General features: G+C 39.4%; 1 protein-coding gene across 1 annotated transcript in view; it reads right to left on the bottom strand.

Annotated features, from left to right (window-relative positions):
• Positions 1–1,689: 1,689 nt before the first annotated feature.
• Positions 1,690–21,353, bottom strand: part of LOC133021060 (cilia- and flagella-associated protein 46) — a 60,881-nt gene continuing 41,217 nt past the window's right edge. Inside the window, exons 42-60 of the mRNA XM_061087828.1 lie at positions 20,303–20,500; positions 18,353–18,541; positions 17,430–17,540; positions 16,019–16,201; positions 15,545–15,718; positions 14,707–14,804; positions 14,297–14,373; positions 13,505–13,683; positions 13,298–13,401; positions 12,180–12,256; positions 11,542–11,697; positions 8,661–8,734; positions 8,113–8,134; positions 7,013–7,115; positions 6,782–6,894; positions 2,599–2,680; positions 2,268–2,404; positions 2,063–2,161; positions 1,690–1,802 (exon numbers count right to left, since the gene is read on the bottom strand). Coding sequence (XP_060943811.1) covers positions 1,690–1,802; positions 2,063–2,161; positions 2,268–2,404; positions 2,599–2,680; positions 6,782–6,894; positions 7,013–7,115; positions 8,113–8,134; positions 8,661–8,734; positions 11,542–11,697; positions 12,180–12,256; positions 13,298–13,401; positions 13,505–13,683; positions 14,297–14,373; positions 14,707–14,804; positions 15,545–15,718; positions 16,019–16,201; positions 17,430–17,540; positions 18,353–18,541; positions 20,303–20,500 — 2,289 coding nt within the window. The remainder of the gene's footprint in view (positions 1,803–2,062; positions 2,162–2,267; positions 2,405–2,598; positions 2,681–6,781; positions 6,895–7,012; positions 7,116–8,112; positions 8,135–8,660; positions 8,735–11,541; positions 11,698–12,179; positions 12,257–13,297; positions 13,402–13,504; positions 13,684–14,296; positions 14,374–14,706; positions 14,805–15,544; positions 15,719–16,018; positions 16,202–17,429; positions 17,541–18,352; positions 18,542–20,302; positions 20,501–21,353) is intronic.

Here is a 21,353-nt window from a genome sequence, read left to right as displayed (position 1 = left end):
AATAACAGTGCTTTTTTCAACAAAAAAACTACTAAGAAACTAATGGGAATCCAGAAGGTATTATGTGTTTGTACCCTCTGCTAAACCAGATCCTGCCTTCAGTGCAGTTTGAGGAGAGAACTGGAGAGAATCACAATAAGTAGGGCGCCACTTCAACGCTCAGGTTACGCAGTTCTTAGAGTAATGCGATTTTTTTTCTGAAGGGGTTTATTTCTTAATTACCAAGTTGCCAAATTAACGTTTTGTGCAATACAGCAAGAAATACAAGGATTACACTCACACTGCAATGTCTCATTGATGCATTTCATCACAGCACGTATGACTGTGCCAACCAGTGCAGTTTGTCCTTACACATCACATGCACAATAACACAACATTGAAAGAATTCTCCCAAGGTGTTCAGGCCTCGTCTGCAGACTCTCTCCTTAAATTATCATGGCTCTACTTAGCCCGCCTTCTGGCTGCCACAACTGTGTTTACTTCTGGCAGAAGATCGCTGAGTTGGAGCCGAGAATCTCCTCTCTACAAAATCCAGGAAGCAGAGAGACACCTAGACACTATCCTCTTCGACCCTGAACCGGTCCGTGCTGCTCCCTATCGGCCTCACGCTTCCTCCTTCCTGCCCGTTTAGCCCCTGGCTCCTGCTCGGGGCTAAAGCACCAGTCAGCTCTAAGGGGAGGCAGTCGCTTCGCATTCCCATAACCTGTGGCATTCTGCTGGATAACTCTTATGACATTATGGTTTTGCATGAATTTTCCTCCACTAACTGGGATTCCGTGGCCTCCTCCTTCACACAATGTATTTTGTGAGGTAACAGCAACTTTGACCTTTGACCCAGGACCAGCAACATCTAATCGGTACATTCTTGAGTCCAGCTAAACATTGTACCAAAGTTGAATAAATTCCCTTGAAGTGGTCTTGAGATATCATGTTCACAAAGATGGGACGGATGAACATACCAATGTAGGAACAGAGAGGACAAGCTTATTAATTGTGGCATCAATGTTTGAAAGAACTGTTATTTAAAGATTGTAAAGAAGAGGCTTAAGCAGCACTGACTGTTTACAGAAGCTAAAGTTAACACAGCTCGAGTAAATGGGAATTAAAGAGAAAATCATTCATAACAGAACTTACAACAAAACATAAACACATTAACACAACTTACAGCTGCAAGGTGATACATTCATAACATACTTAGCCATGGGACAGTGTTTTAAAGTCTAATCCAAACGTATATAATAAAAAATGTGTAATCCCAGTGACGAATGTGGATGTAACGTTGTAAACACTTGATATATTGAGTATAATCTGTGACACAGAAATCTTACAAGTAAAATTTGTCAGCACTATGGTCGACAGTCACATTTATATTTTATTAATACAAGCCATGTATAGGGTGTAGCTCCATAAGCTTTCCGTTCTGTGAGTATTGAGAGCTCGGGCTTTATATGAAGGAGTCATGCATATTACACATTGTATCATACGTCTGCCGTGTGAAGTGCAAACAATTCTAAAAACAAAGAGAATAAAATTACTAGTCTCACAAAATAAAGTATTAGACAATGGAAGTAGTGTATCATTTTTAATGAAAATTGTAACCCACTCATACTTCAGTAGTTGTTTTGCATACAGTATTATTTGCAAAGCTGGCTTACACATCTGCCTGAAATCATTGTGAGCTGGAGTGTATCACTTGAAAATTAAGTGAGGGAGTCCATAAAGAACACAGTTGAAGGCTGATGACTTAAGAGCCATTTTGTGGTGAACATCTTCTTTCTTTGAGTCAGTGAGGAGAACCGTATCTGCAGAGAAAAAAACCAGGGGAAGCTGTAATTACTGTTCTACACATGAGAGATATATTGACACTCAGCATTGATGGATTGAAAACTTGGAGAATTCCGCTTGATGTTTCCCTCTTTGCAAATAAACCCAGGTCTCCTTCACAGAGAAGGACAGATGTGTGGGTGTCTGTGATGTACTACTCCTACAAGAGCACATAGAATTGCATGACATGCCTTTACACTGAATAGAAATAAATGGGAGTATATATACGGTTCAGTACCATGTGATCCTTTGTCCTTGCAATGTGGGATTTCTGAACTGTTCCTTCTCCTCAAGGTGTGGATGGTCTGACCTGAGGTCTGTCTCACCCCCAGTAGATCTGCAAGACATGGTGACACAGGCATCAAATAAAGGTTTTAAGACATTTAAGTGCAATGTATTAGATACAATGGTAAATTAGAGACTGCATTATATCTGAAACCTACTATCAAGAACAGTGGCCATATTGTGCGTGTTCTGTTGAAGACTGCTGCGCCACTGATTGAGGACAACACAGCCGACACCACACAAACTCAACAGCAGAGCCGTCTCGAGGGGTTTCTCCGGGGCAACATCTCCTCCACTGGAAGGTAGAGAAACCGTGACATTATTAGAGAGAGGAAGAGGTGAAACCACAACACTGCCAAACACAAACATCAGTTGTAACTCCAGTAAAGAGAATGCACAAAGACATTAGGAGTGTAAAAGAGAAGACGGAGTGAGATGAAATGTGATCAAATTCAGAAGGAGCTGCATTTAATTAAGCTGCTTTGTTACCTCCTGTGCGTGTCGAGGATTTGATGGCAGTGAATGCTGCTGTTGTTCAGAAGCTGCTCAAAGAGCAGAGCGATCCGGCACTCTGAGGAGAAAACATGATTATCTGGCAGCAGAATACAATAAAGCTTTTAATAGAAGGAAGCTATTCATCAAAAGGCCATACAAAAATAAAACAAACGACAAAACCAATTTGTTTGTTGATTGGTCTATATTTTTGTTAGTAAGATTGAAAACAAGACATATTTGAATGAAACTTAGAGACAGGATTTGGTGTGGGTTGTGGGAGAACCCATTAGATTTGTTGAAGATCCACTTCAGGGGCCGGATTTAGGATTTTTTTATCACTTTCTTTAACATTGGGAGATTGGGTGTTTTTCATGGATTTCATTGATTTCCCAAGGGATAATTCATGTATCTTGATGAAAAAAGCCTGATGTGTGTGTTTGGTCTTGGCGGAGGTGTGGGCTCTAATGAGTGACCTCCATGAAAAGGCCACATACTGACTCAGGAGTTAAATACAGCACCAAACAAGTTCTAAGGTTGCACTGTAAACAGATACAACAGCTGCGCTTGTATTGTGGAAAAGGCTGCTGCTCAAGTAGTGCTCGTTGTCAGATTCAACTACAATAACCACAACTAATAACAGGCACATCCAATTTACCGGGACTGATTGATTCAAACTTGAACTTTCCATTCGACAAATTCCATAACTTTTCTTTCCTAACACAATGTGGATCAGCGATGTTTTGTCTCAAACTTTTAAACTTTACTAGTGCAGCGCTCTTCAGGCTGGTGTGTGTCATCACGAGGTTGTGAATGATGTATGGGAGGGTGAGAGGTTTTATATTTGTGACTTGACTGCTTCTTCTGCTTTTATTTATTTGTGAAATTCCCAGAAATCACTTTGACGCAGGAGACAGAGTGCTACCCTGGCTACAGAACAGAACATAATATGTAACTCCATTTATTGACCAAATAATGACATATACTTGCCATGTGCCTTCAGTAGAACAGAAAAAGCTTTCAGTGTACTTCAAACCAAAAGAGTAGAATAATGTGGTAATTCTTGCCACAAGGCCAAAGAAGCTTTTAGCAGGACTATCAAGCACAGGAATACTGTTACTTCAACACAATTCATTCATGTACGAGCACACAGACAGGCTTTTACTGTACAAGCACTTGGACTATACCATTGACTGTAGATAAGCTGTGTGAAGCTTGTGTCTGACACCAGGTGTATGTAAGTCGGGATATCCACTGTCCACTCTCTTCTCTTCAGAAGTAAGGCTGTCCAGTGCAATGCAGCTGTTATAGCCGTCTTCCTATTCACTGTCAATTATGTGTGTGTGTGTGTGTCTGAAGCAAGACACAGCTCAGGGCTCAGAGCTACAACAGCAGTACACTCTGATTAGGCCTGGGTACAGGGCCGGTACCTACCAGACCAAGATCACTAGCTGATCATATATTTCACCCTACATTGTGCTGGGAGACAAGAGGAGAGAGGGCAGCAGGAACAGCCCAACCTGTCGCATAAATGTAAATGAGAGCAGGGCAGCGCATCACAGCACAAACTGCGGCAAACAAGATGAGCTCACTATATAATCCGCGGCATGGAAGTCTCTACATAGTGAAGTATAAGGTGAGTGAATGAGTGTGTGATGTTGGACACAGCATAAAGATAAATTGTCCAAAGTAAATGGTCCGTATCTAAAGTGTGTCTGGGACGTTCAGCAATTGTCTAAAAACAATTTTGTGTGAAGGGAGGATGACGACAACTTAATTACGCACAGTTGCATTGTGTTTGCATTGTGTTTGACTGATTGCGTGACATCCTAAGCATAGTAGCTGGCAGTGTGGATGTCCCTGGCTCCAGCAGTGGGGGGACAATTGATGGAAGGTTTGGAGCTAGAGAATTGTGCTGTATTAAGCACTGACACTGTTGGTTTAAATTTGTATTTATTATATGATTTTGTTATGTGGATAGGTGAAGATTTTTTCACTTATTTAGATTTTATATTTAAATTAAGTATCCTTTAAACTGTTACCAGCTAATGTATTAAATTTAAATTTGCCAAAGCAATAAAAAAAAGCCATACTTATCTGTGATCGACTTTTTTTGTGCTTTTTTTTTCCAAAGGAAAGTTCTGGCACCATTTCGGTACCATAATTGTATAAATTCAGCACCGGTATCGGAGGAAAGCCAAACGAAACCCAACACCATCTCTGATATGAGGCTGCCGTATGTGCAGGTATTGTCAAATCAGTGTTTGGTTCCTTAAGCTTTGTCCTCCAAGAGTCCTGCTCAAAAACAAATACTCCTTCTATAAATACTCATAAAACCTAAACAAGACAAAGATACCAGTGCAGATGGTGCAACGTGTACTGAATGACACCTTTTTTTTTCTCAGAAAACACAAATCTGCCATCGTCTCATCATGTCTTGGTGGCCAATTAAGTAGGAACAGTGCAGACCCCGCTGTCAGTCACACTATAGTTAGCAGCAATAACGGCAGGCTACTGGGTGCCACATATGTCTGGCCTAGGGCGATGTGTAAGGCCAGTCTGACACTATCACTCACATTGGAGAGTCCGCCCATCCCTTTGTCTGATGGTGAAGGAGAAGAAAGGAGCACTGAACATGAGGCCATAGTTGTTTTGTGCAATACCTTTTTTTGAAGGCGTAAGATCTCAAAGGCGATTTGAGGTGGGTTATTATTTATTTAAAGAGTAGAAGGGAAAAGACCTTGTCGGAAATTTGAGAAGAGGGGAGTAGGGTTGAGAGACTTCCTTTCCCCTGACTGTAAATAAATGACAATGTTCAGGAGTTCTTTTATGACTCCCAAGTAAAAACTATTTTATCAAAGAGGCTACATCAGTGAAAATTTACTCATTTATCAACTGAGACAACACTGAGTCTGGGCTGAAATGATTCAGCAAATATCTGTCTTGAGCCTTATGATAAGCAACTCTTATGTAAAGTTACTATATGAGCAATGCAGTCAGATTTCAACTGCTTTTGCTGCTCAACTAAAAATACACAATCATTAATCATCATTACATATTTTTGAAAGTAAAACCTCATTGATTTCACAAGGCAAATCAGGGCTATTTCTAAATATAGCACTCAACAAATGAAAGATGGATGTGTTTGAGGAGATTAAGTCTACTGCCTCATTTAGTGCTTACATAAACACAGCTCTGCTCCCAATTCATTCATTGCACTATTTTGCCAATTACCAATTTTCTTCCTGTGTTACTGTTTCAAATGTTTAAGAAAACCCAAGATGTTGTACAATTTCAATAACGCGTACACAGACAACTTTTCATCTTTTTTACCCTTAGTGTTTAAAAGTTGTATTACTATTGGCACTGATATCGCAAAGATCGGATTGTTTTCCTTTTTCAGTGTTTTGGTAGAGGAAGAGTAACACTGAGGTTTACTGATTTTGTAGAAATATAACTGAATGCCACTTTTGAACCCTATTCAATATCTCCATATATCCTTTTGTTTCTATTAGTCGCAGCACCGCCCGTCACTTCCTCCGTCTGGGCCAAACTGCAGACAGCTATTTGGGAAAATAAAAGCTCTATCCTCTTCCTGTTTGTTTGTGAAATGTCTTTGTTACATAGTGAAAGCAACGTTTAAAGGGACCAATTTAACTGTTGATGGTGACATTATAATAAAGACATAAATAAATGTTGATATGTTTGAGGTTAATTGTTTCCTTCATTTGATGAAACGGACTAGTTCTCTGTCAGTCTTTTCATATTGAATTCATCTGGATTATTTTTGTTTTTAGATGGTCCCCATGCAGTGAAAGAGGTCAAGCGTCCTGAGCTATTCACATTTAAAAATAAAAAATGTAATATGCTTTTTTTGTACTGACAACCCCAGTTAATTGATGATATTAACAGCAAGTGAAGTGATGGAAATATTATGATTATTGTACGCGGAGGTGTTAGACGTTTAGTTTGTCTATGTTGCTGGTGTCATGTCTGAATAAACTGAAACATTGCAAGTATCATACCTGAGCAACATGTTTCTGCCCTTATAAATATTAACATGGATATGTCCAGCATGCTGTGAATCTATAATTTCGCATTGTATTCTTTCACAAAAATTTTTATCACAGATCCTATTATAAACCATGCAGACAAAATGCATTGCACGTGTGTACAGTACCAGAGAGATTGAGGGCTGCTAGTTTTCCAGGTGGAACGTTTGCCATGAAGCGCTCCTTTCCCAGGTAAATGAAGGCGCTGCTTTTGCACAGCAGCTGCTCCATCTCGGACGGACTTGACAGATATGAGAGAGATGGCAGAGCAAAAGAGATTAGGTGAAGTGCAGAGTAACAAGATGGACATGCTGCATTGATTTGCTTGAATTAAAGGTTCTGTACTTAAAGGTTCTAACCTGGGCGTTTCTTTGCTGCCCATGAAGCCCTCCCAGGGATAGGTGAGTTCGCTTCTGTAGGTTTCCAATATCTCCTTCATCCTTGTGCTCAGACTGGTCCCATCTGTTCCGCATACAGACAACAACATAGAACAAAACTTCCACTTGCGACAGGTGAAAAAAGTAATTTGGAGTTTTTTCTAAAATAGTTCACTGTAAATGTAAATGAAGGATGCTTTAAAAGACTAGATGCTGAGAGGATCACATACTGAGCCATTTGGCTGCTATACAACATAAAGAGAGCCTTCATCTCTGAAAGAGGGCGCACTGCAAGATTTCCTCTGGTAACACTTTGGGATGAGACTGACATAAAAGCAGCTTGAACTATACAGCAATGCAATGGATCATAAGCAACATCCCAAAATATCGTCCACAAAGCACTATATTTACATCCATAACAGTAGGTACAGTAAGATGTGGACATTTACTTACCAAAGAGTCCCACATTGTCAGGGTCGACAATATCTGTAGAGGTGTGTTAAGAATAATCATCTTTGAAAATGACTGCCACCCTGTTCTACAGTCTACAACTACAAGTTCCTGTCTGTCTGTGGAACATGTACCTCGTGAACCGTTCATCTTATCTTCTTTACACTTGTTCTGTGTATTGTTAATTCCTCAAAATAAAAGGAGTGCTGAGATCTGTGTGATTTTGCCGCCAGACAATGATCATCATTCTATTTTATTTCACCATATTGGGCTGAGACACAAATATTCATCCAAAGCATGTCAACAACATTCACAGAACTGCTCTCTCTTTCACACATTGACTACAAAGCTTAAGCACACTCTTCATTTTGTCGCAGCAATGCTTTATCGAGCTGAATTAAAAGCAATTGTGAACTTGGGTTTGAAGATTGTGTCGATGGCTTAATAGACCTCTAAAATAGATGACATGCAATGTATGAAAGAATAACAGCAGTTCACTAAATCATTCTTCTTCTTATATATAAACCTCACATGTTAACTACAATAAAGTGAGTTCCTTTAATTTAATGACGGACACACAACATCCAGCGACAATCAATAAAAAGTCATTGTTTGAGAGACTCACTACTGACAAGGGATAATTCTGAAGTAGCTCTGGAGCATTAAGACAGGAAAAGAAAACATCCCATTCCAATAGCAGGTTTGGAACGGCCTCTGCACAAGTCATTCAGAAATTTAACAAGACACTTATAAATACTTGCTCAAAAAGGATACATTTCAAGTTCCCGATGTCGACAGAGATCTGGGTTAAGGATGTTAATACAAAGAAGTAGTTAGCTAAGAACATTTATAAACACATGCTAATATTGATTCTAGGACATGTACATCTTCAAATACCAGTTAGCAGAGAGAATATAAGTATGGATTTTTCAACTGAGGAGACAGCAAGAGTGATGGAAGCAAAGAGGGGAGATGGAGAAAAACAGAAGTGATGCATGACAGAGGATCACTGCTCGGGAGCTAGAAATAGCATCTTTATGAAAACACATCATGTAATTGATTGAAAACCCACACTTAAAAGAGAGGCGAGAGGAATTCAAATAATTGCCTATGCTGATAGCAGGTAAAAGTAATATTGCTGTGTGTATCTGGGAGGCCCAGATTAATTTACTGAACTTACCACTTTGATGCCTTGGCTTTGATCTCCCTTCCCCTTAGTTGGTATGCCACCTTTGGTCTCCTTTTTGTTGTCAACTGCCACAAACAGGAAGCAGAATTAATATGTATACATGTGCCCCGTTGGGGGGTGTGAAGTAATGAAAAGGAAAAGAGCAGTTAGGAGATCGGTGGAGCAGTAAGGAAGAAGAGGCAGATCCAGTGGATTTAGCCCAGTGGATGGTAATGCACATCTTGACGTTCGATTACCACCCGCAAAAAGAAGAACAGAACAAGAAGAAGAATAGGTACCATGTGTACGGTGGATATTATGCAGTATTTGGACTGGGAGAAGGGACATAACGTATCACATCTATTTTGATCATTCGATATCTAGCAGATATTTAAAGTAACCTGGGGATTAATCAAAACAAATGCTGTTCACCAGCAGATCATCAACATTCCCATTATGACAATTTTAATTCATGAAAAAAAGAGATGACTCAATGACTGAATACCAACTTTTGTTGTAAAATTTCAATGCCAGAAGAAGATGAATCAATGATTTTCTTCCTCCTCTAGCACCAATGACCCTGGAACCTTGCCACCAGTGCAAACCTCTAATGCCAAACTCAAGGCAAACCTATTTTGCATAACAAATGTTGGTGAAGTGCTTGAGTCCACGAAACACAAACAGTGTTGCAGTCGATTCCAATACAATTTAAATCAATGTTGACCACAATAAGTGTTTTGCGGACTCTAAACACTTCACCCACGCCTCCATCGGCATAGTGGTGAGGGGATAATGAGTGCATTTTCATTTTTCAGTTCACTCTCCCTTTAATATGAAGAAAATGCTTCAAATAATCAATCCCTTTTTAAATCCCAAGACCTGAATATGTCCACAAGATCTCTGTTCATGGTTTTTCTGTTTGCACATGTTTAGTTATATCCTCTTTTATTTTGTGGCCACCATTGTCTCTCATTTCAAAGAGCTTTATTTCCTGTCTTTGTCTGGTTTCTACCAGGACATGCTATATCATAAAATAACTTATTGGTGACACATTTTTCGTATCTATTGTCCGGCTTCATTTTTTGATGACAAAATGGTATCGCTTATTAAATGGCTACAGTTTGTTCTGACTTGAGTATAGAGTTCCATAGCCAATATAGCCAATATTTAGGAGTTAAAAAATGATGATACTGATATGTCAGCCGACATGTTGTATTATGAATAAATTATTATTTTTATTCATGATATAAACATAGATAAACATCTTTCCTGCAATGTTTATTATGTAAAACAAAAGTTTTCATACCAGTCCATATTGGAAAACACAAACACAGATACCAATCTGTGGAAGGCTCATATCGGCCAAATAGTTTATCAGTTGGGGTCTAGTTGAGTTTCTTTATCTGACAGTATTTTTGTTGCCACCATTTGCTGAAATTGTCCAAATGCAAACAACAATGTTTTTATTCTAGGAGCTAACACTGCATGTACAACTATTTGGATCTGTACTTAAAAAAACAGGGTCAACAGGACAGCAAATGGAAGAGACGGTCATGCAAAGGCAAACATTTCCAACCTGCAGGCAGTCTTTTTATAGTTTGTGCTAATTTGTCCTGTTCATACCACATGCAAAGCTCTGCACAGAATAACAAATAGCCCTTTCAAAAGGGCTTTCGGGCACTATATCTTCTTGACACAATGCTAAACGGTAGATGTCAAAATTATGGTAATGATATTCCAGAAAAAGATCACTTTTATTCTGGTTGCTTTGTCACCGACACATGTGATCCAGGTATTGAAAGATGTAAGATACATGCTTGTGTACTTTGCTATATGTGGCATACACACACACACACACACAAAGTTTAAATGTAACCTTTGAACATTCACTCAAGTTATGCAAATGATTCAACCTTTAAAAAGGTAAAGATATCTGCAGCATCAGCTCTGATGCTATTTTTGCCCCCTTTTCTCCTCTCTCCAAAAATATTCATGAGCATAATTCTCAAACTAATGCATCATCACTACAGAACAGGATATTTTTTCTTGGGATTCTACACTTATTTCGGACCTCCAAAATAAAACTCAGAGAGACTGTGGATAGACACAGTGTGAAGGGTGATATTCATTAAACAAGGGACTCAGCCTTCTCAGTTTTTCCTGCTATAACCCCCATTTTTATTTAATTTTTTTATTTGTATTCATCTGATTGATATCTTTCACCAACTAGATACTGTTTACACAAATGCTGCATTATACGCTAACAAAGCCTATAATAATAAGCACAAAATAAAACAAGTTGCCTAATAGTGATACTGATGAGCAGTAACATAGAGCTTTAAATCTACTCTGGCTAATTTGTAATTATATAATTCCCTCCAAAAAGGTTTTTGTTTGATTGTCAGCATGATTATGCAAAATTTACTGAATAGATTTTCACAAAACTGGGTTGCGGGATGCGACATGGACCAAGAAAGTTATGATTACATTTTACCTTGTATCCAAACAAAAGGGCACATTCAGAAATATTTTATCACTTTCTTTTACATTACATTTTTGGACATTTTCAATGATGTTCCCTCGGATAAGGCATGGATCAGACTATTTGACCCAGATAGACGTGATGAGTCCCATTTGAATTAAGTTTGCATACTGATGTCTGTATTGATCAACTCCTCTGATTGCTTATTTGATATCTGATTCACAATGTTGGGCAACAATTTTGAAGAATTAAGGCAAAAACTATACAAAGACTAGATATCAAGAGCAGCAGACTAAGAACACTACACTAATTGCTGTATATTCATGGGGATGGTTAGGAGACTGCTGGTAACCGTTGTAAACATTTAATGTTTCATGTAAAAAGTATATTTGTGTGTGTTGGCAACGTTACCTGGTTGTTCTCTGTTCAGTCTACTGTGGAGAAGCTGGAGGGAAAAGTCTCGTGACACAGAGCTCAAGCATTCGATCCGCAGGATGGACAAGGATTCCAGTGGCAACTCCAGCAACTTTGTGTCGGCCAGCAGCACCACACACTCCCCTGATATTGCTGGTAGTTTATCTGAATGCGCACACATACACAGAAAAGCAAATAGATTTTCACATATTGTGTATTTTATGACAGTGTAATTATTATTTTGCTTAGAATGTTTAAGATCTGTGCTACGACAACTACAACCTTTAACTATTGGTCCACATATGAAGTCCGACTATTTGAATTGTAATTTATTTGGAAACTGTTCACAGGAATAATTATTACCATTATGCCTATTAAAAGTATTGAGCTATATTGTTCGAACAAGCGATCATCTGTGTAAATGATCATTTATAACATTAAAGCACATGGACAGCATCAACATTGGCTTTAGAGGGGATGAGCTGTGGCCTGTTGAATAGAAATCTGCTGATGGGCAGCCAGATAGGAGTCACAGCAGATGTTGGAATAGTGGTTCATGTAATTCACAGAAAAGATAACCACAAAGCCCGCAGGGTGACACTGACACATGCAAGCCCACACCCACCAAACTCTACCCTTACCTGAGCCTCCCTTGTCTTCTTTATCTTTGGATTTGGTTATTTCAAGACATGGCACTGATGCATCCTGGAGCCTGAGGCGGATAAGGACAGGTGGGGATCAGTGGGACAACAATGACGGATGTTTGACAAGCACACAAGCTAGAGCCAGATTGTGTAAGATGTGACAATGTGCAAGAGATATAGACATCCAGCACTCGCTGGGTAAGCTTGCTGCATGCTGTTCTTCGGAATGTAAAGAACAGGACACACGGGACAGGCCAACATTAAGAAAACCAGTCTCACTTGAACACATACTTAAATAGATGTTTCTCACAGTGGACATTTGTACGTGCCGCAGCGGTAAAGACAATTTTAACTGGTATCATAAATAATGGCTCTGCCCTTTTTTTTTTAGGTCTACCAGTAAATGACATAGAGTTATAGTTAATAATGACATTATATACAGAATAAAGTATTTACCAATATGTATCATCAAGTATAATTAATCTGCAGTTGTTCACGTTATGATTAAATGTCACTATAGCAGAGTATGTTCTATATATAGAGACAGCTCACATTCAAAGTATACGTTTCCCTTTGACCTATGCCATTTCTGCAACAGCCGGCAAGCCACCCAATGATATACTTAACTAAATCACCATATTACAGTGTTGGTGCCCATTGGCAATTTACCCACAATATGCTGTGGGAAAAGAGACAAATATATAAATCTGTTATTATATTCATGATTTGTCTTGTTTATTTATTTAGTTAGGTTGCTCTAAAATTGACAACCCGAAACCTTTACATTGAGGGTGAGCTGTCCCTGTTACATCTCGATTTCCTGGTTCAATTTTCATTACAAAAGTTGAATAAATGAACAAGTTGTCTCTGTGTTGCACGGAATTGCATCGTACGACTGCGCCTGAAATTGATGAATTATACTTCATCAGGAGATTAAGACTTGTGATCTATACATAATCTTTCAACCATAAATCGCACAATCATGAAAAAGCTGCAGTTGTACTTTTATACATAAAAGTACAAGTTTCACCACTTAGAAAATTAAATGAACCTCATTGAGTCTCTGCAGTGGACAAAAGGGGAATGTGATGATAAATGCAGAACTTCACCTTAAACAAGAATCAAACTGTGCGAGCAGTGGTTTCAAATAATCCTCCATTTCTTGTACAATTTTGGAGAAGTGAGGTGCCAACTTTTCATCATCATCAGGTTTCTATAAAGGGGGATACAACAGGGAAAAATAATGATTGCAGTGAAGCTTACAGTAGATAATGTGTAAAATAAAATAAAATTGCATCAATCTCAACATGACTTACCCGAGGAGCGAGGTGATCTTTCTCAGAGGCCTCCACTTTGCCCTCAGCACCTTGCCAACCGGCTCCCTTCAGTGGGGCATGTGTCTCCTCCTGACCTAAAGCCCGAACCTGCTCCCTCAGTGCCAGCAGAGCCTGTGGGCTGACTGAAACCTTTGCCACTCTAGAGCACGCCAGGTTACCTGTAACAAGAGGACCAACAAACAATTAGACATGTATACATACAGACACATACAAGTCGTGTAATTGATGCCTGCGAGCGCCTCCGCTGCTTCTCTCCAGCATTCATCCCCTCTTTGTTTTTTTCTATTTTTATGAATTTGTCCTCATTATCGAGCGATGAGTCTAGATATAGACTCATAACTGCTTATGTCAGATTATTCCCAGGAAAGGTCATGTGAGCAGGTGATACAATATGCTAAAACCCTGTGAAGACTTGTGACAGCTGGTGTTCTGCGCCAGGCCGGTCGCACAGAGGCTTTTCTACATTTCACTGCTTTTTCCCCCCCCTCTCTTCACATCTTCATGAAATCTGAATATTGTATCTGCCTCGCAGACAAATGTTACATGGGAATACTTAATTAATTTGGCTCCATTTATAGGCTAACAACAATGCAGCGTTGTGCGTGTGATGAAGACCATATTTCCTGGAGTAATGGGACAAATTAGATGCAGTAAAAATAATACATAACAGCAGTAAATGTCATGTTTGAAATGGCACACGATTGTTATATAAGTAGAAGGCCTGACTGCACTTTGTATGGGGGGGGGGGGGGAAATGAACAAGCACCAAACCTGCTAGCTGTGTCGTCTTTCCTTTTGGATTTTCTGGAGGTTTGGTCATCTCATAGAACGCCCCATAAAGTTCAGACCTCAAATTGAAACACAGCAACATAAATTATTTAAAAGTGTATATGTATACTGTATGTTATACTTCTCATGTTACTCAAATACTTTCTATCTGTATCCACAAACACAAGTACTGCCATTTCTATTATTGGCCCTCTAGTGGCAGGTATACCACACAGAACTCCTCTTACTCCAGTTATGAAGGGAAGTAGACCTGTGACTTATGTGCTCTTCGATCATTTACTCATGTACCATCACACTGTCAGACAGACAGGGGCAGAACGTGTGGGAGGTAGTGAGAAGAAATAATAATTTAAATGAGAAATAATAAAAAAAAAAAAAGACATGTAAATTACCCATTTTCAGAGAGCTGAAGCAGCAGGATTTTCAGGTTGGATGGGAGCTCTGCGAGGATCTGTAGGTGTTTGGGATTAATGGTCAGCTGGCTGAAGGCCTGCGAACCAGAAGGTCATTTCAAGATCACTCACAAGTTTAAGGAAAGCATAAAAATGGTTCTGATGTTTGATTTCAGAATTTAAACAAGTCCGTTGCAAAAGAAAAGGTGCTGCAAGAGATACAGTACATAGAGGAACAAAGGGATTTGAAATTGAAATGTTTTCTGAAAAGAGTGAGCAATTATATTGGATTAAAAAAACTGTCAGTCAGAAGCATCACACAGCTTTAGTCAAGATCATGTTATCACATAAAATGTCAATCATCTTTTCAGCTTAATCCCGGGGACCTAAACGCATCTGTTAATAACTAGAGTCAGAATGATCATATAAGTCATAAAATATATCAGTAACACTATCAAAATAATTGAATTACAATAATATTTGATATTTTTTTGTGATAACAGAATGTGACCCACCTTCCTTTTAAAGGACAGCTAAATTACACTAACTCCATCAGCTAATCTTAAGTAAAACTAAGTTAAACTCACCAGCATCAATGGCTCTTAAAATGCACAATATCAACAGTATCTCGTCCCACACACTGGCTGGTGCACGAGAAACTTTCAAGCACAAATACAGGAAGATGTGACCACTGCTCTGTGTGATTTTTGGAATCACACAGGACACTCAGAGCAAAGGCCATAACAGCACCAATATCATGTTCCCCATCAGGGGAATTAACCAAGGTGGGCATGACAGCATCCATAAATCAAGAGTTGGGAGGTTTGTGACCCGGTACCTTGGAGAGGCTGTTAAGGGAGTCCTCTGCTCCCTTCAGCATGCTTCTGGGCCTCTCCTCCTGAAAGCCAAGCCGTTTCCTGCGGAGGTTGAGCAGGGTTGAGAGCTGGGACACACTGGTGTCAGTGCAGGCAGAATTCAGGACTTCGGCCATCATAGCAACGGAGGAGCAGCTCTGTGAACAAGAGAAGAGAAGAGAGGACGGATGAAGGGAGATAAAGGAGATAATAGAAGAATGTAATAGCAGGAATAACAATCAGTGAAATATATATTAAAGAATGCCATTAAGTAAGCTGAGATGATTTGTGGGTTTTGATTGGCTGTGAAGTGCATAGAGCCACCTGTGCTATTCATGCAGGAAGCACTATATGCGGAACCTTCTGGGCATAACAGTGATAAGACTGACAGTGAAACAAGTCTTTTTTACACACTTTAACTCAAAGATACAAAAACTGTAGGATCTGGGCTAGAATACCTGAAACAGGGCAAGATATTGTCCAGTCGCTGCAGGTTCTGTCTGGCCCTGACACTCCAACATGTTGATTGAGGCATCAGCCAGGATGGAAGATGGCAGCTTATGTTGAAGACACAGGTCGATGGCTTCAGTGAGTGCTTTAGTGGCCTGTGCCAACAGCTGCTCAGCTTGTTGCCTTCTCTGCTGCTCAGTTAGGGGACAAACACATGCAGACAGATTAGACAGTATGGCTGTACATTGTAAAAGTTTATGCAAGTTAGTCCACACGTGGTTGGGGTTTAACCCAAAGATGGGGCTTTGTCCGAGTAAGACTGACGTTAGAAGATGTCCTCTTCATGTGTGTAGCGGCTGTAGCCTCATATTAGCATCACTTAATCTTTACAAAGCACTTTTTTTTACATAATGAAGACTGTCAGTTCTGATTGTTTCCTCTGAAATTATCTGAGGAGAGGAATACCTTTACCGCCTGTATAGACAAGAAGAAAGATCATTGTGAGAAGTTATTCTGGAATATATGTATTGGCATGTGAGTATTAATATACTATCCTTAAAATTTGAATTAAGGAAATAATAACTTTCTATAATCTTGACATTTGTGTCTTTGTATTAAATCAGATGTAAAAAACGGAGTATTCTCAACAGTCATTTTCTTTAACAGACTTCACTATGGCGCATTAGCTTAAATTAAGACCAAAGTTTCTGACACAGTTTCAAAATATTTTCAACTGGATTGTTGCTGTTATTCATAGCTCGTACCTACTGCTGTGCTTCCATTTAGTTTAATCAAACTGAAAGGACAGTTAAACCTTGTGTTGGCGTGTTTTGTGTAACCCCAAACAGGAATTCATGCCAAACTTTTCCAGCCTTCGCTCACAGCATCAGTGTGTTGTTCTGCCCGGTTTTCATAATTAAATGCTTAGCTTTTATATTTGATATTTAAGAATAGTTTAACAGGCACATGATAATTTCCATATTTATAATTCATGTCTTTAGGTTAGGCTGCAAACTTCAGCGCTATTTAAATATATTTGTCTGGAAACAATCTGCTGATTCCCCCATTGGCAGATTTAAACCGTCTGTGAAGGCATTTATCTCATCTTGATATGATTCAAATGGCATCAAGATATCAATAAAAACTTGTTACATTGAATCTGAATACAGAGAGGCCAGACAAAACTCAATTTGATATCCTTAATAACTCAATCTAAAAGGATTCAACATAAATAAAATATTGCCACTGTTCGATTCTGAGGTGGACATTGGATCTCTCTACGTTAACTTTGACAATGAGAATGAGAACACCCAGGGATTTACCACTGGGGGATTTGAGAGGTGAGATGAACCTCAAGATAAAGAGCTCAGATTAGACATGACTCAGGAGTGATGGGGTCACTTGTCAGGAGGTATGCACCTGCAGCTCAGCACTTTTGGCAGAGCTCTTCCTTTGCTCCGTTCCGTCTTTCTCCTTCTCTGACTTCTCCTCCTCGACAGAAATGGTTGTCGGGTCAGACCAGGCCTCCTTCTGCACAAAGTTATTTCAAGATCACAGAACAATGTTACTGATTAGTATAAAAATCCCCTCATGATCACAAACCATGAAGACTTAGGCTCTTAAATTATGTGAGCAGACATCCATCTCTCTAATCACTTTAAGCCTCTGAAACTGTGTAATCTTTGGTGTACATGTGCATGTTTGTGTCCGTAGTCACCAAAAGGCCTGTGTAATATATTCACTAACTTCAATGACTTCTATGACCATAATTAAAAGAGAATGCTCAACTGACTTTAGTGACTTCCTCTCTTGTGTTGGTTTTGTGAGGCAGCATGTGGTGAACTGGTTAACACTGTCACTGTAAGTGTGGTGTAGCCCCTTTTCCCACATAAGGATGTATTCCTGGAGACTCTAACTTGTCGATAGGTGTGGTTGTTTGACTCTGTATGTTGGCCTGGGATACTCTGTAAAGGGTGTACCCCATCTATTCCCCCCTGGCAGCTGGGATTGGCTCCAGCTCCCCCTGTACGCCTTTTATAGACCAAGCGATATAGATTACGTATGGATGTCTCTTAAGCGCATGGTTTCAACTGCTTACTTGTGGAGCCCACTAACCCCCAAACATACTGTATTTCAATCAGTCAATTTGCCGCAGGGATTACATTAACATGATTACATTAATATACAATATATGGTAGGGCATTGACAAGCAAAGGGAGATCAAGGAAATCATTGCAGCGTAAATGACTAGAGCAGCGCAGCACGAGTCAACTAGCTCGCAAGCATCACTCCGTATACACAAACATTATGTTTAAATTTATACAAAGACATGTGTTGCCTACATGCTTGGGTTTGTTCCAGAGAGCACAGAGATAAAGGGGGTCCTCCTGCACAGCCATCAGTCTCTGGCACTTTCCCATCAGACTCAGGTAGCGAGCTCTGGTCTCTGCGTTGTCCGAGGAGTGAGAGCTGACCGCAGCCAGCTGGCCCAGAGCCACCTGCCCCAGAGAACTGCCCACACTCATCCATCGCTGCGAAACACAAAGAGAACTAAGGTGAAATGAGGAGTGGATCACAAGCACTGTGCCTCATGTGGAGACACAAACTTCTCTAATCTAGTTTGGAAAAAACTGATTGATGTTAAGGAATTGGCTGAACAGAAACTCATTTTGGAAGAAAATACAACCCTGGGTTTAATCCCGTTTTGGCAAGAATATTTTTTTTCACCAGAAAGCTGTTATGAAAGCTGTTCAGACGTAGCATTGTAAAATGGGAAGGAGGAATAGTGAGACACAAAGTAAGTACTTTGAGTGCTAGTCCCTGTGATACGAGGCAGAGGAAGACAGAGAAAGATGAAGAAAGGGCAAGAAAGACTCCTGTCACTGGGTATATATAAATATACAGGAGTTTGTATGGACTAACTGCTCTATATTGTTATTTGGGAAATCAAATCTTTATGTCTGTATCAAAATTGCATTAGGAGAAATACATGCTTTATTAAATGCTGGATGAGATGATGTTCAGAAACTCCATTACTCTGTGTTATTCAGCGCAGCAGCAGAGGATTACAGCAGAGTAGAGTGAGTGTACACTGGCCCATGCACCTTGGCAACCTTTCAAACATCTTAGTCGCACTTGCTCTATCTGCCTCTCCAAAATCCAGTATATATATATATATATATATATATAAATAAAATATAAAAATATCCTGAATGAAAACAAAACCCTGTCCGATCAAGTTAAACCTCAAACAGTGGTACACGTCCTGAATGCTGCCTGATACTGCATTTGTCTGGTTATGACTGTGATAATAATAATAATGATAATAATAATAATATTATAAAATAAAAAAAAAGCTTAGTGTTGCTTTGCATGTTAGCGTCCCGGATGGCAGTAATACAAAACTCACCTGCACAGTCCTCTGATCTATAACAGGGAAAACTTCATCAAACTTTCAATTTATGTTTACTAAGAAGTTTGTTTCAATTTCTCGAGTGAACAACACAAAAACAGAAACTACACACCTAGATGTAAATGCTGGTTTTAAAATCATCCATTACCAAATTTATTTAAAATATACCTAGTGGGCGCCACCCCCCACACACAGTGTTTGAACCTCTGGCTAAGACGGCTACCTGTGCAAGCGGTTCGAACAGCTCAGGACGACTGTGGTCTGTCAGGAAACTCTTTTTTCTTAATAACTTAGTTTTATCAAGATAATTAGAATGTCGTATGTGTGTGTGTATATTGCCTGTGTGTGTGTGTGTGTGCCCGAGGGGGTAGGAAGGGATGTCTTAGCCCCTCCTCCTAACACTGGATTATTAAAACTTCAGCTAAAACTTAGGGTTGAAGTTACATTTTAAGCAAATTACATGCCCATCGCTCTTTTCTGATGTATCCTATTCCCAGATTCATATCTTAGGTTTACATCTATGTTTAGGTTTACAGAAATTCACTGCAGCTATAACAATTAATTTCATTGATGTGTGTTGATACAGTCAATGATAGAGGTTTATGAGCCATGTTTATTTTGATGAAGAAATACATAATCTAATACATTGTTTTCACTGTAGTTGATTGTTAACAATGAAGTTCTATTGAGAATATAAATATTACTAGTGAGTCTTTTAAATTATAGTACTGTATTGTTGCTATTGGTGTTTATGGGTTTGCTAATAATAAAAAAGGCCAGTCTTATTTTAAGCAAGATGCTGTTCACATATAACATGCCAGGTGATTTTTTACTTGAATAGATTAAGGATTTCTCCTTTGGCCCGGGTTGCGTGCCTTACCTGTTGTACAGAGCCGGGCTCAGGTGTGAAGCGTGTGAACTCCTCCACTGCTATCTCAGCAGACGTCTTCCTCTCACGAGACAGAGCTTGGCATTTGTCCTCAGCACAACGCTCCTCCAGCATGGCCAGACAATATTCGACCAGGACCAGCCGCAGGCGCAGCAGCCTCTGCCTAGCTGCCAGCCGAATTCCAGCAGTCTGAGACAGAGAGCACCAGCATGAGAAACAAAAATATGAGCACACGCAGGTATTAGATCATTAAGTATATTGTAACATAGATGTACGTTAGAATTATATATGTCACTATATATGAGCTATTGAACAAACTAATGTAAGTTTTTAAATGATAAAGAAAACTACACAGCAGTTTTCCTACTTAAATGAGCTGCAAACCTGAAATTAGAAGCACTTTATTTTTATGATAATTACAGTTCACATTAAAGGGTATGTTCTCTCAAATTACATGTTAGGGTGCAGGAGGGGTTGGGATGAGGAATTTACAGACAAATAGTGAATTAAGTAAAACGTCTGATCACATAATGTGAATTATTGCAAATTATAAATGTTGTGAACCACTAATTTAGACCACACAGATTTGAATGTGGAATAAAATTCAGCCTGGATCATAAAGATTAATTAATGAGCATGACTTCAGGGATTATAGCTTTTATCTCTCGTTCACAGGTTGCAGGTTGGATGTCAGGATTTACTGAGGCACCAGCACCATCTGCTGAGAGTATACTGCTACAATCCAGCCCCCGGCCCGCAGAGTCACAACACCCAACTCCAATTGAGTTTTGATTAAAGAAAAAATAAACAAGGATCTGCAGCAGGTGTAAGAGTTGTTCCATCAATCTTCCCCTCATGATTCCATCAACATGTAATTTAAAGCTTGCAGTCAGTCCATCTCTGACACGGAGGCCCTCGGATAACCTCATCTGTATCAGCGATTGTATAGTGCCTGGATAAAATATGACTCTGACACCCATCTGCTCTTGACAAGTAACAGTAATGGAGGTTTTATCTGTTTGTGTGAGGACATTGTCAAACT

Source organism: Limanda limanda, chromosome 15 (assembly GCF_963576545.1).
Source record: "Limanda limanda chromosome 15, fLimLim1.1, whole genome shotgun sequence".
Taxonomy (NCBI): domain Eukaryota; kingdom Metazoa; phylum Chordata; class Actinopteri; order Pleuronectiformes; family Pleuronectidae; genus Limanda; species Limanda limanda.
This window is presented reverse-complemented; position numbering and strand designations above follow the sequence as displayed.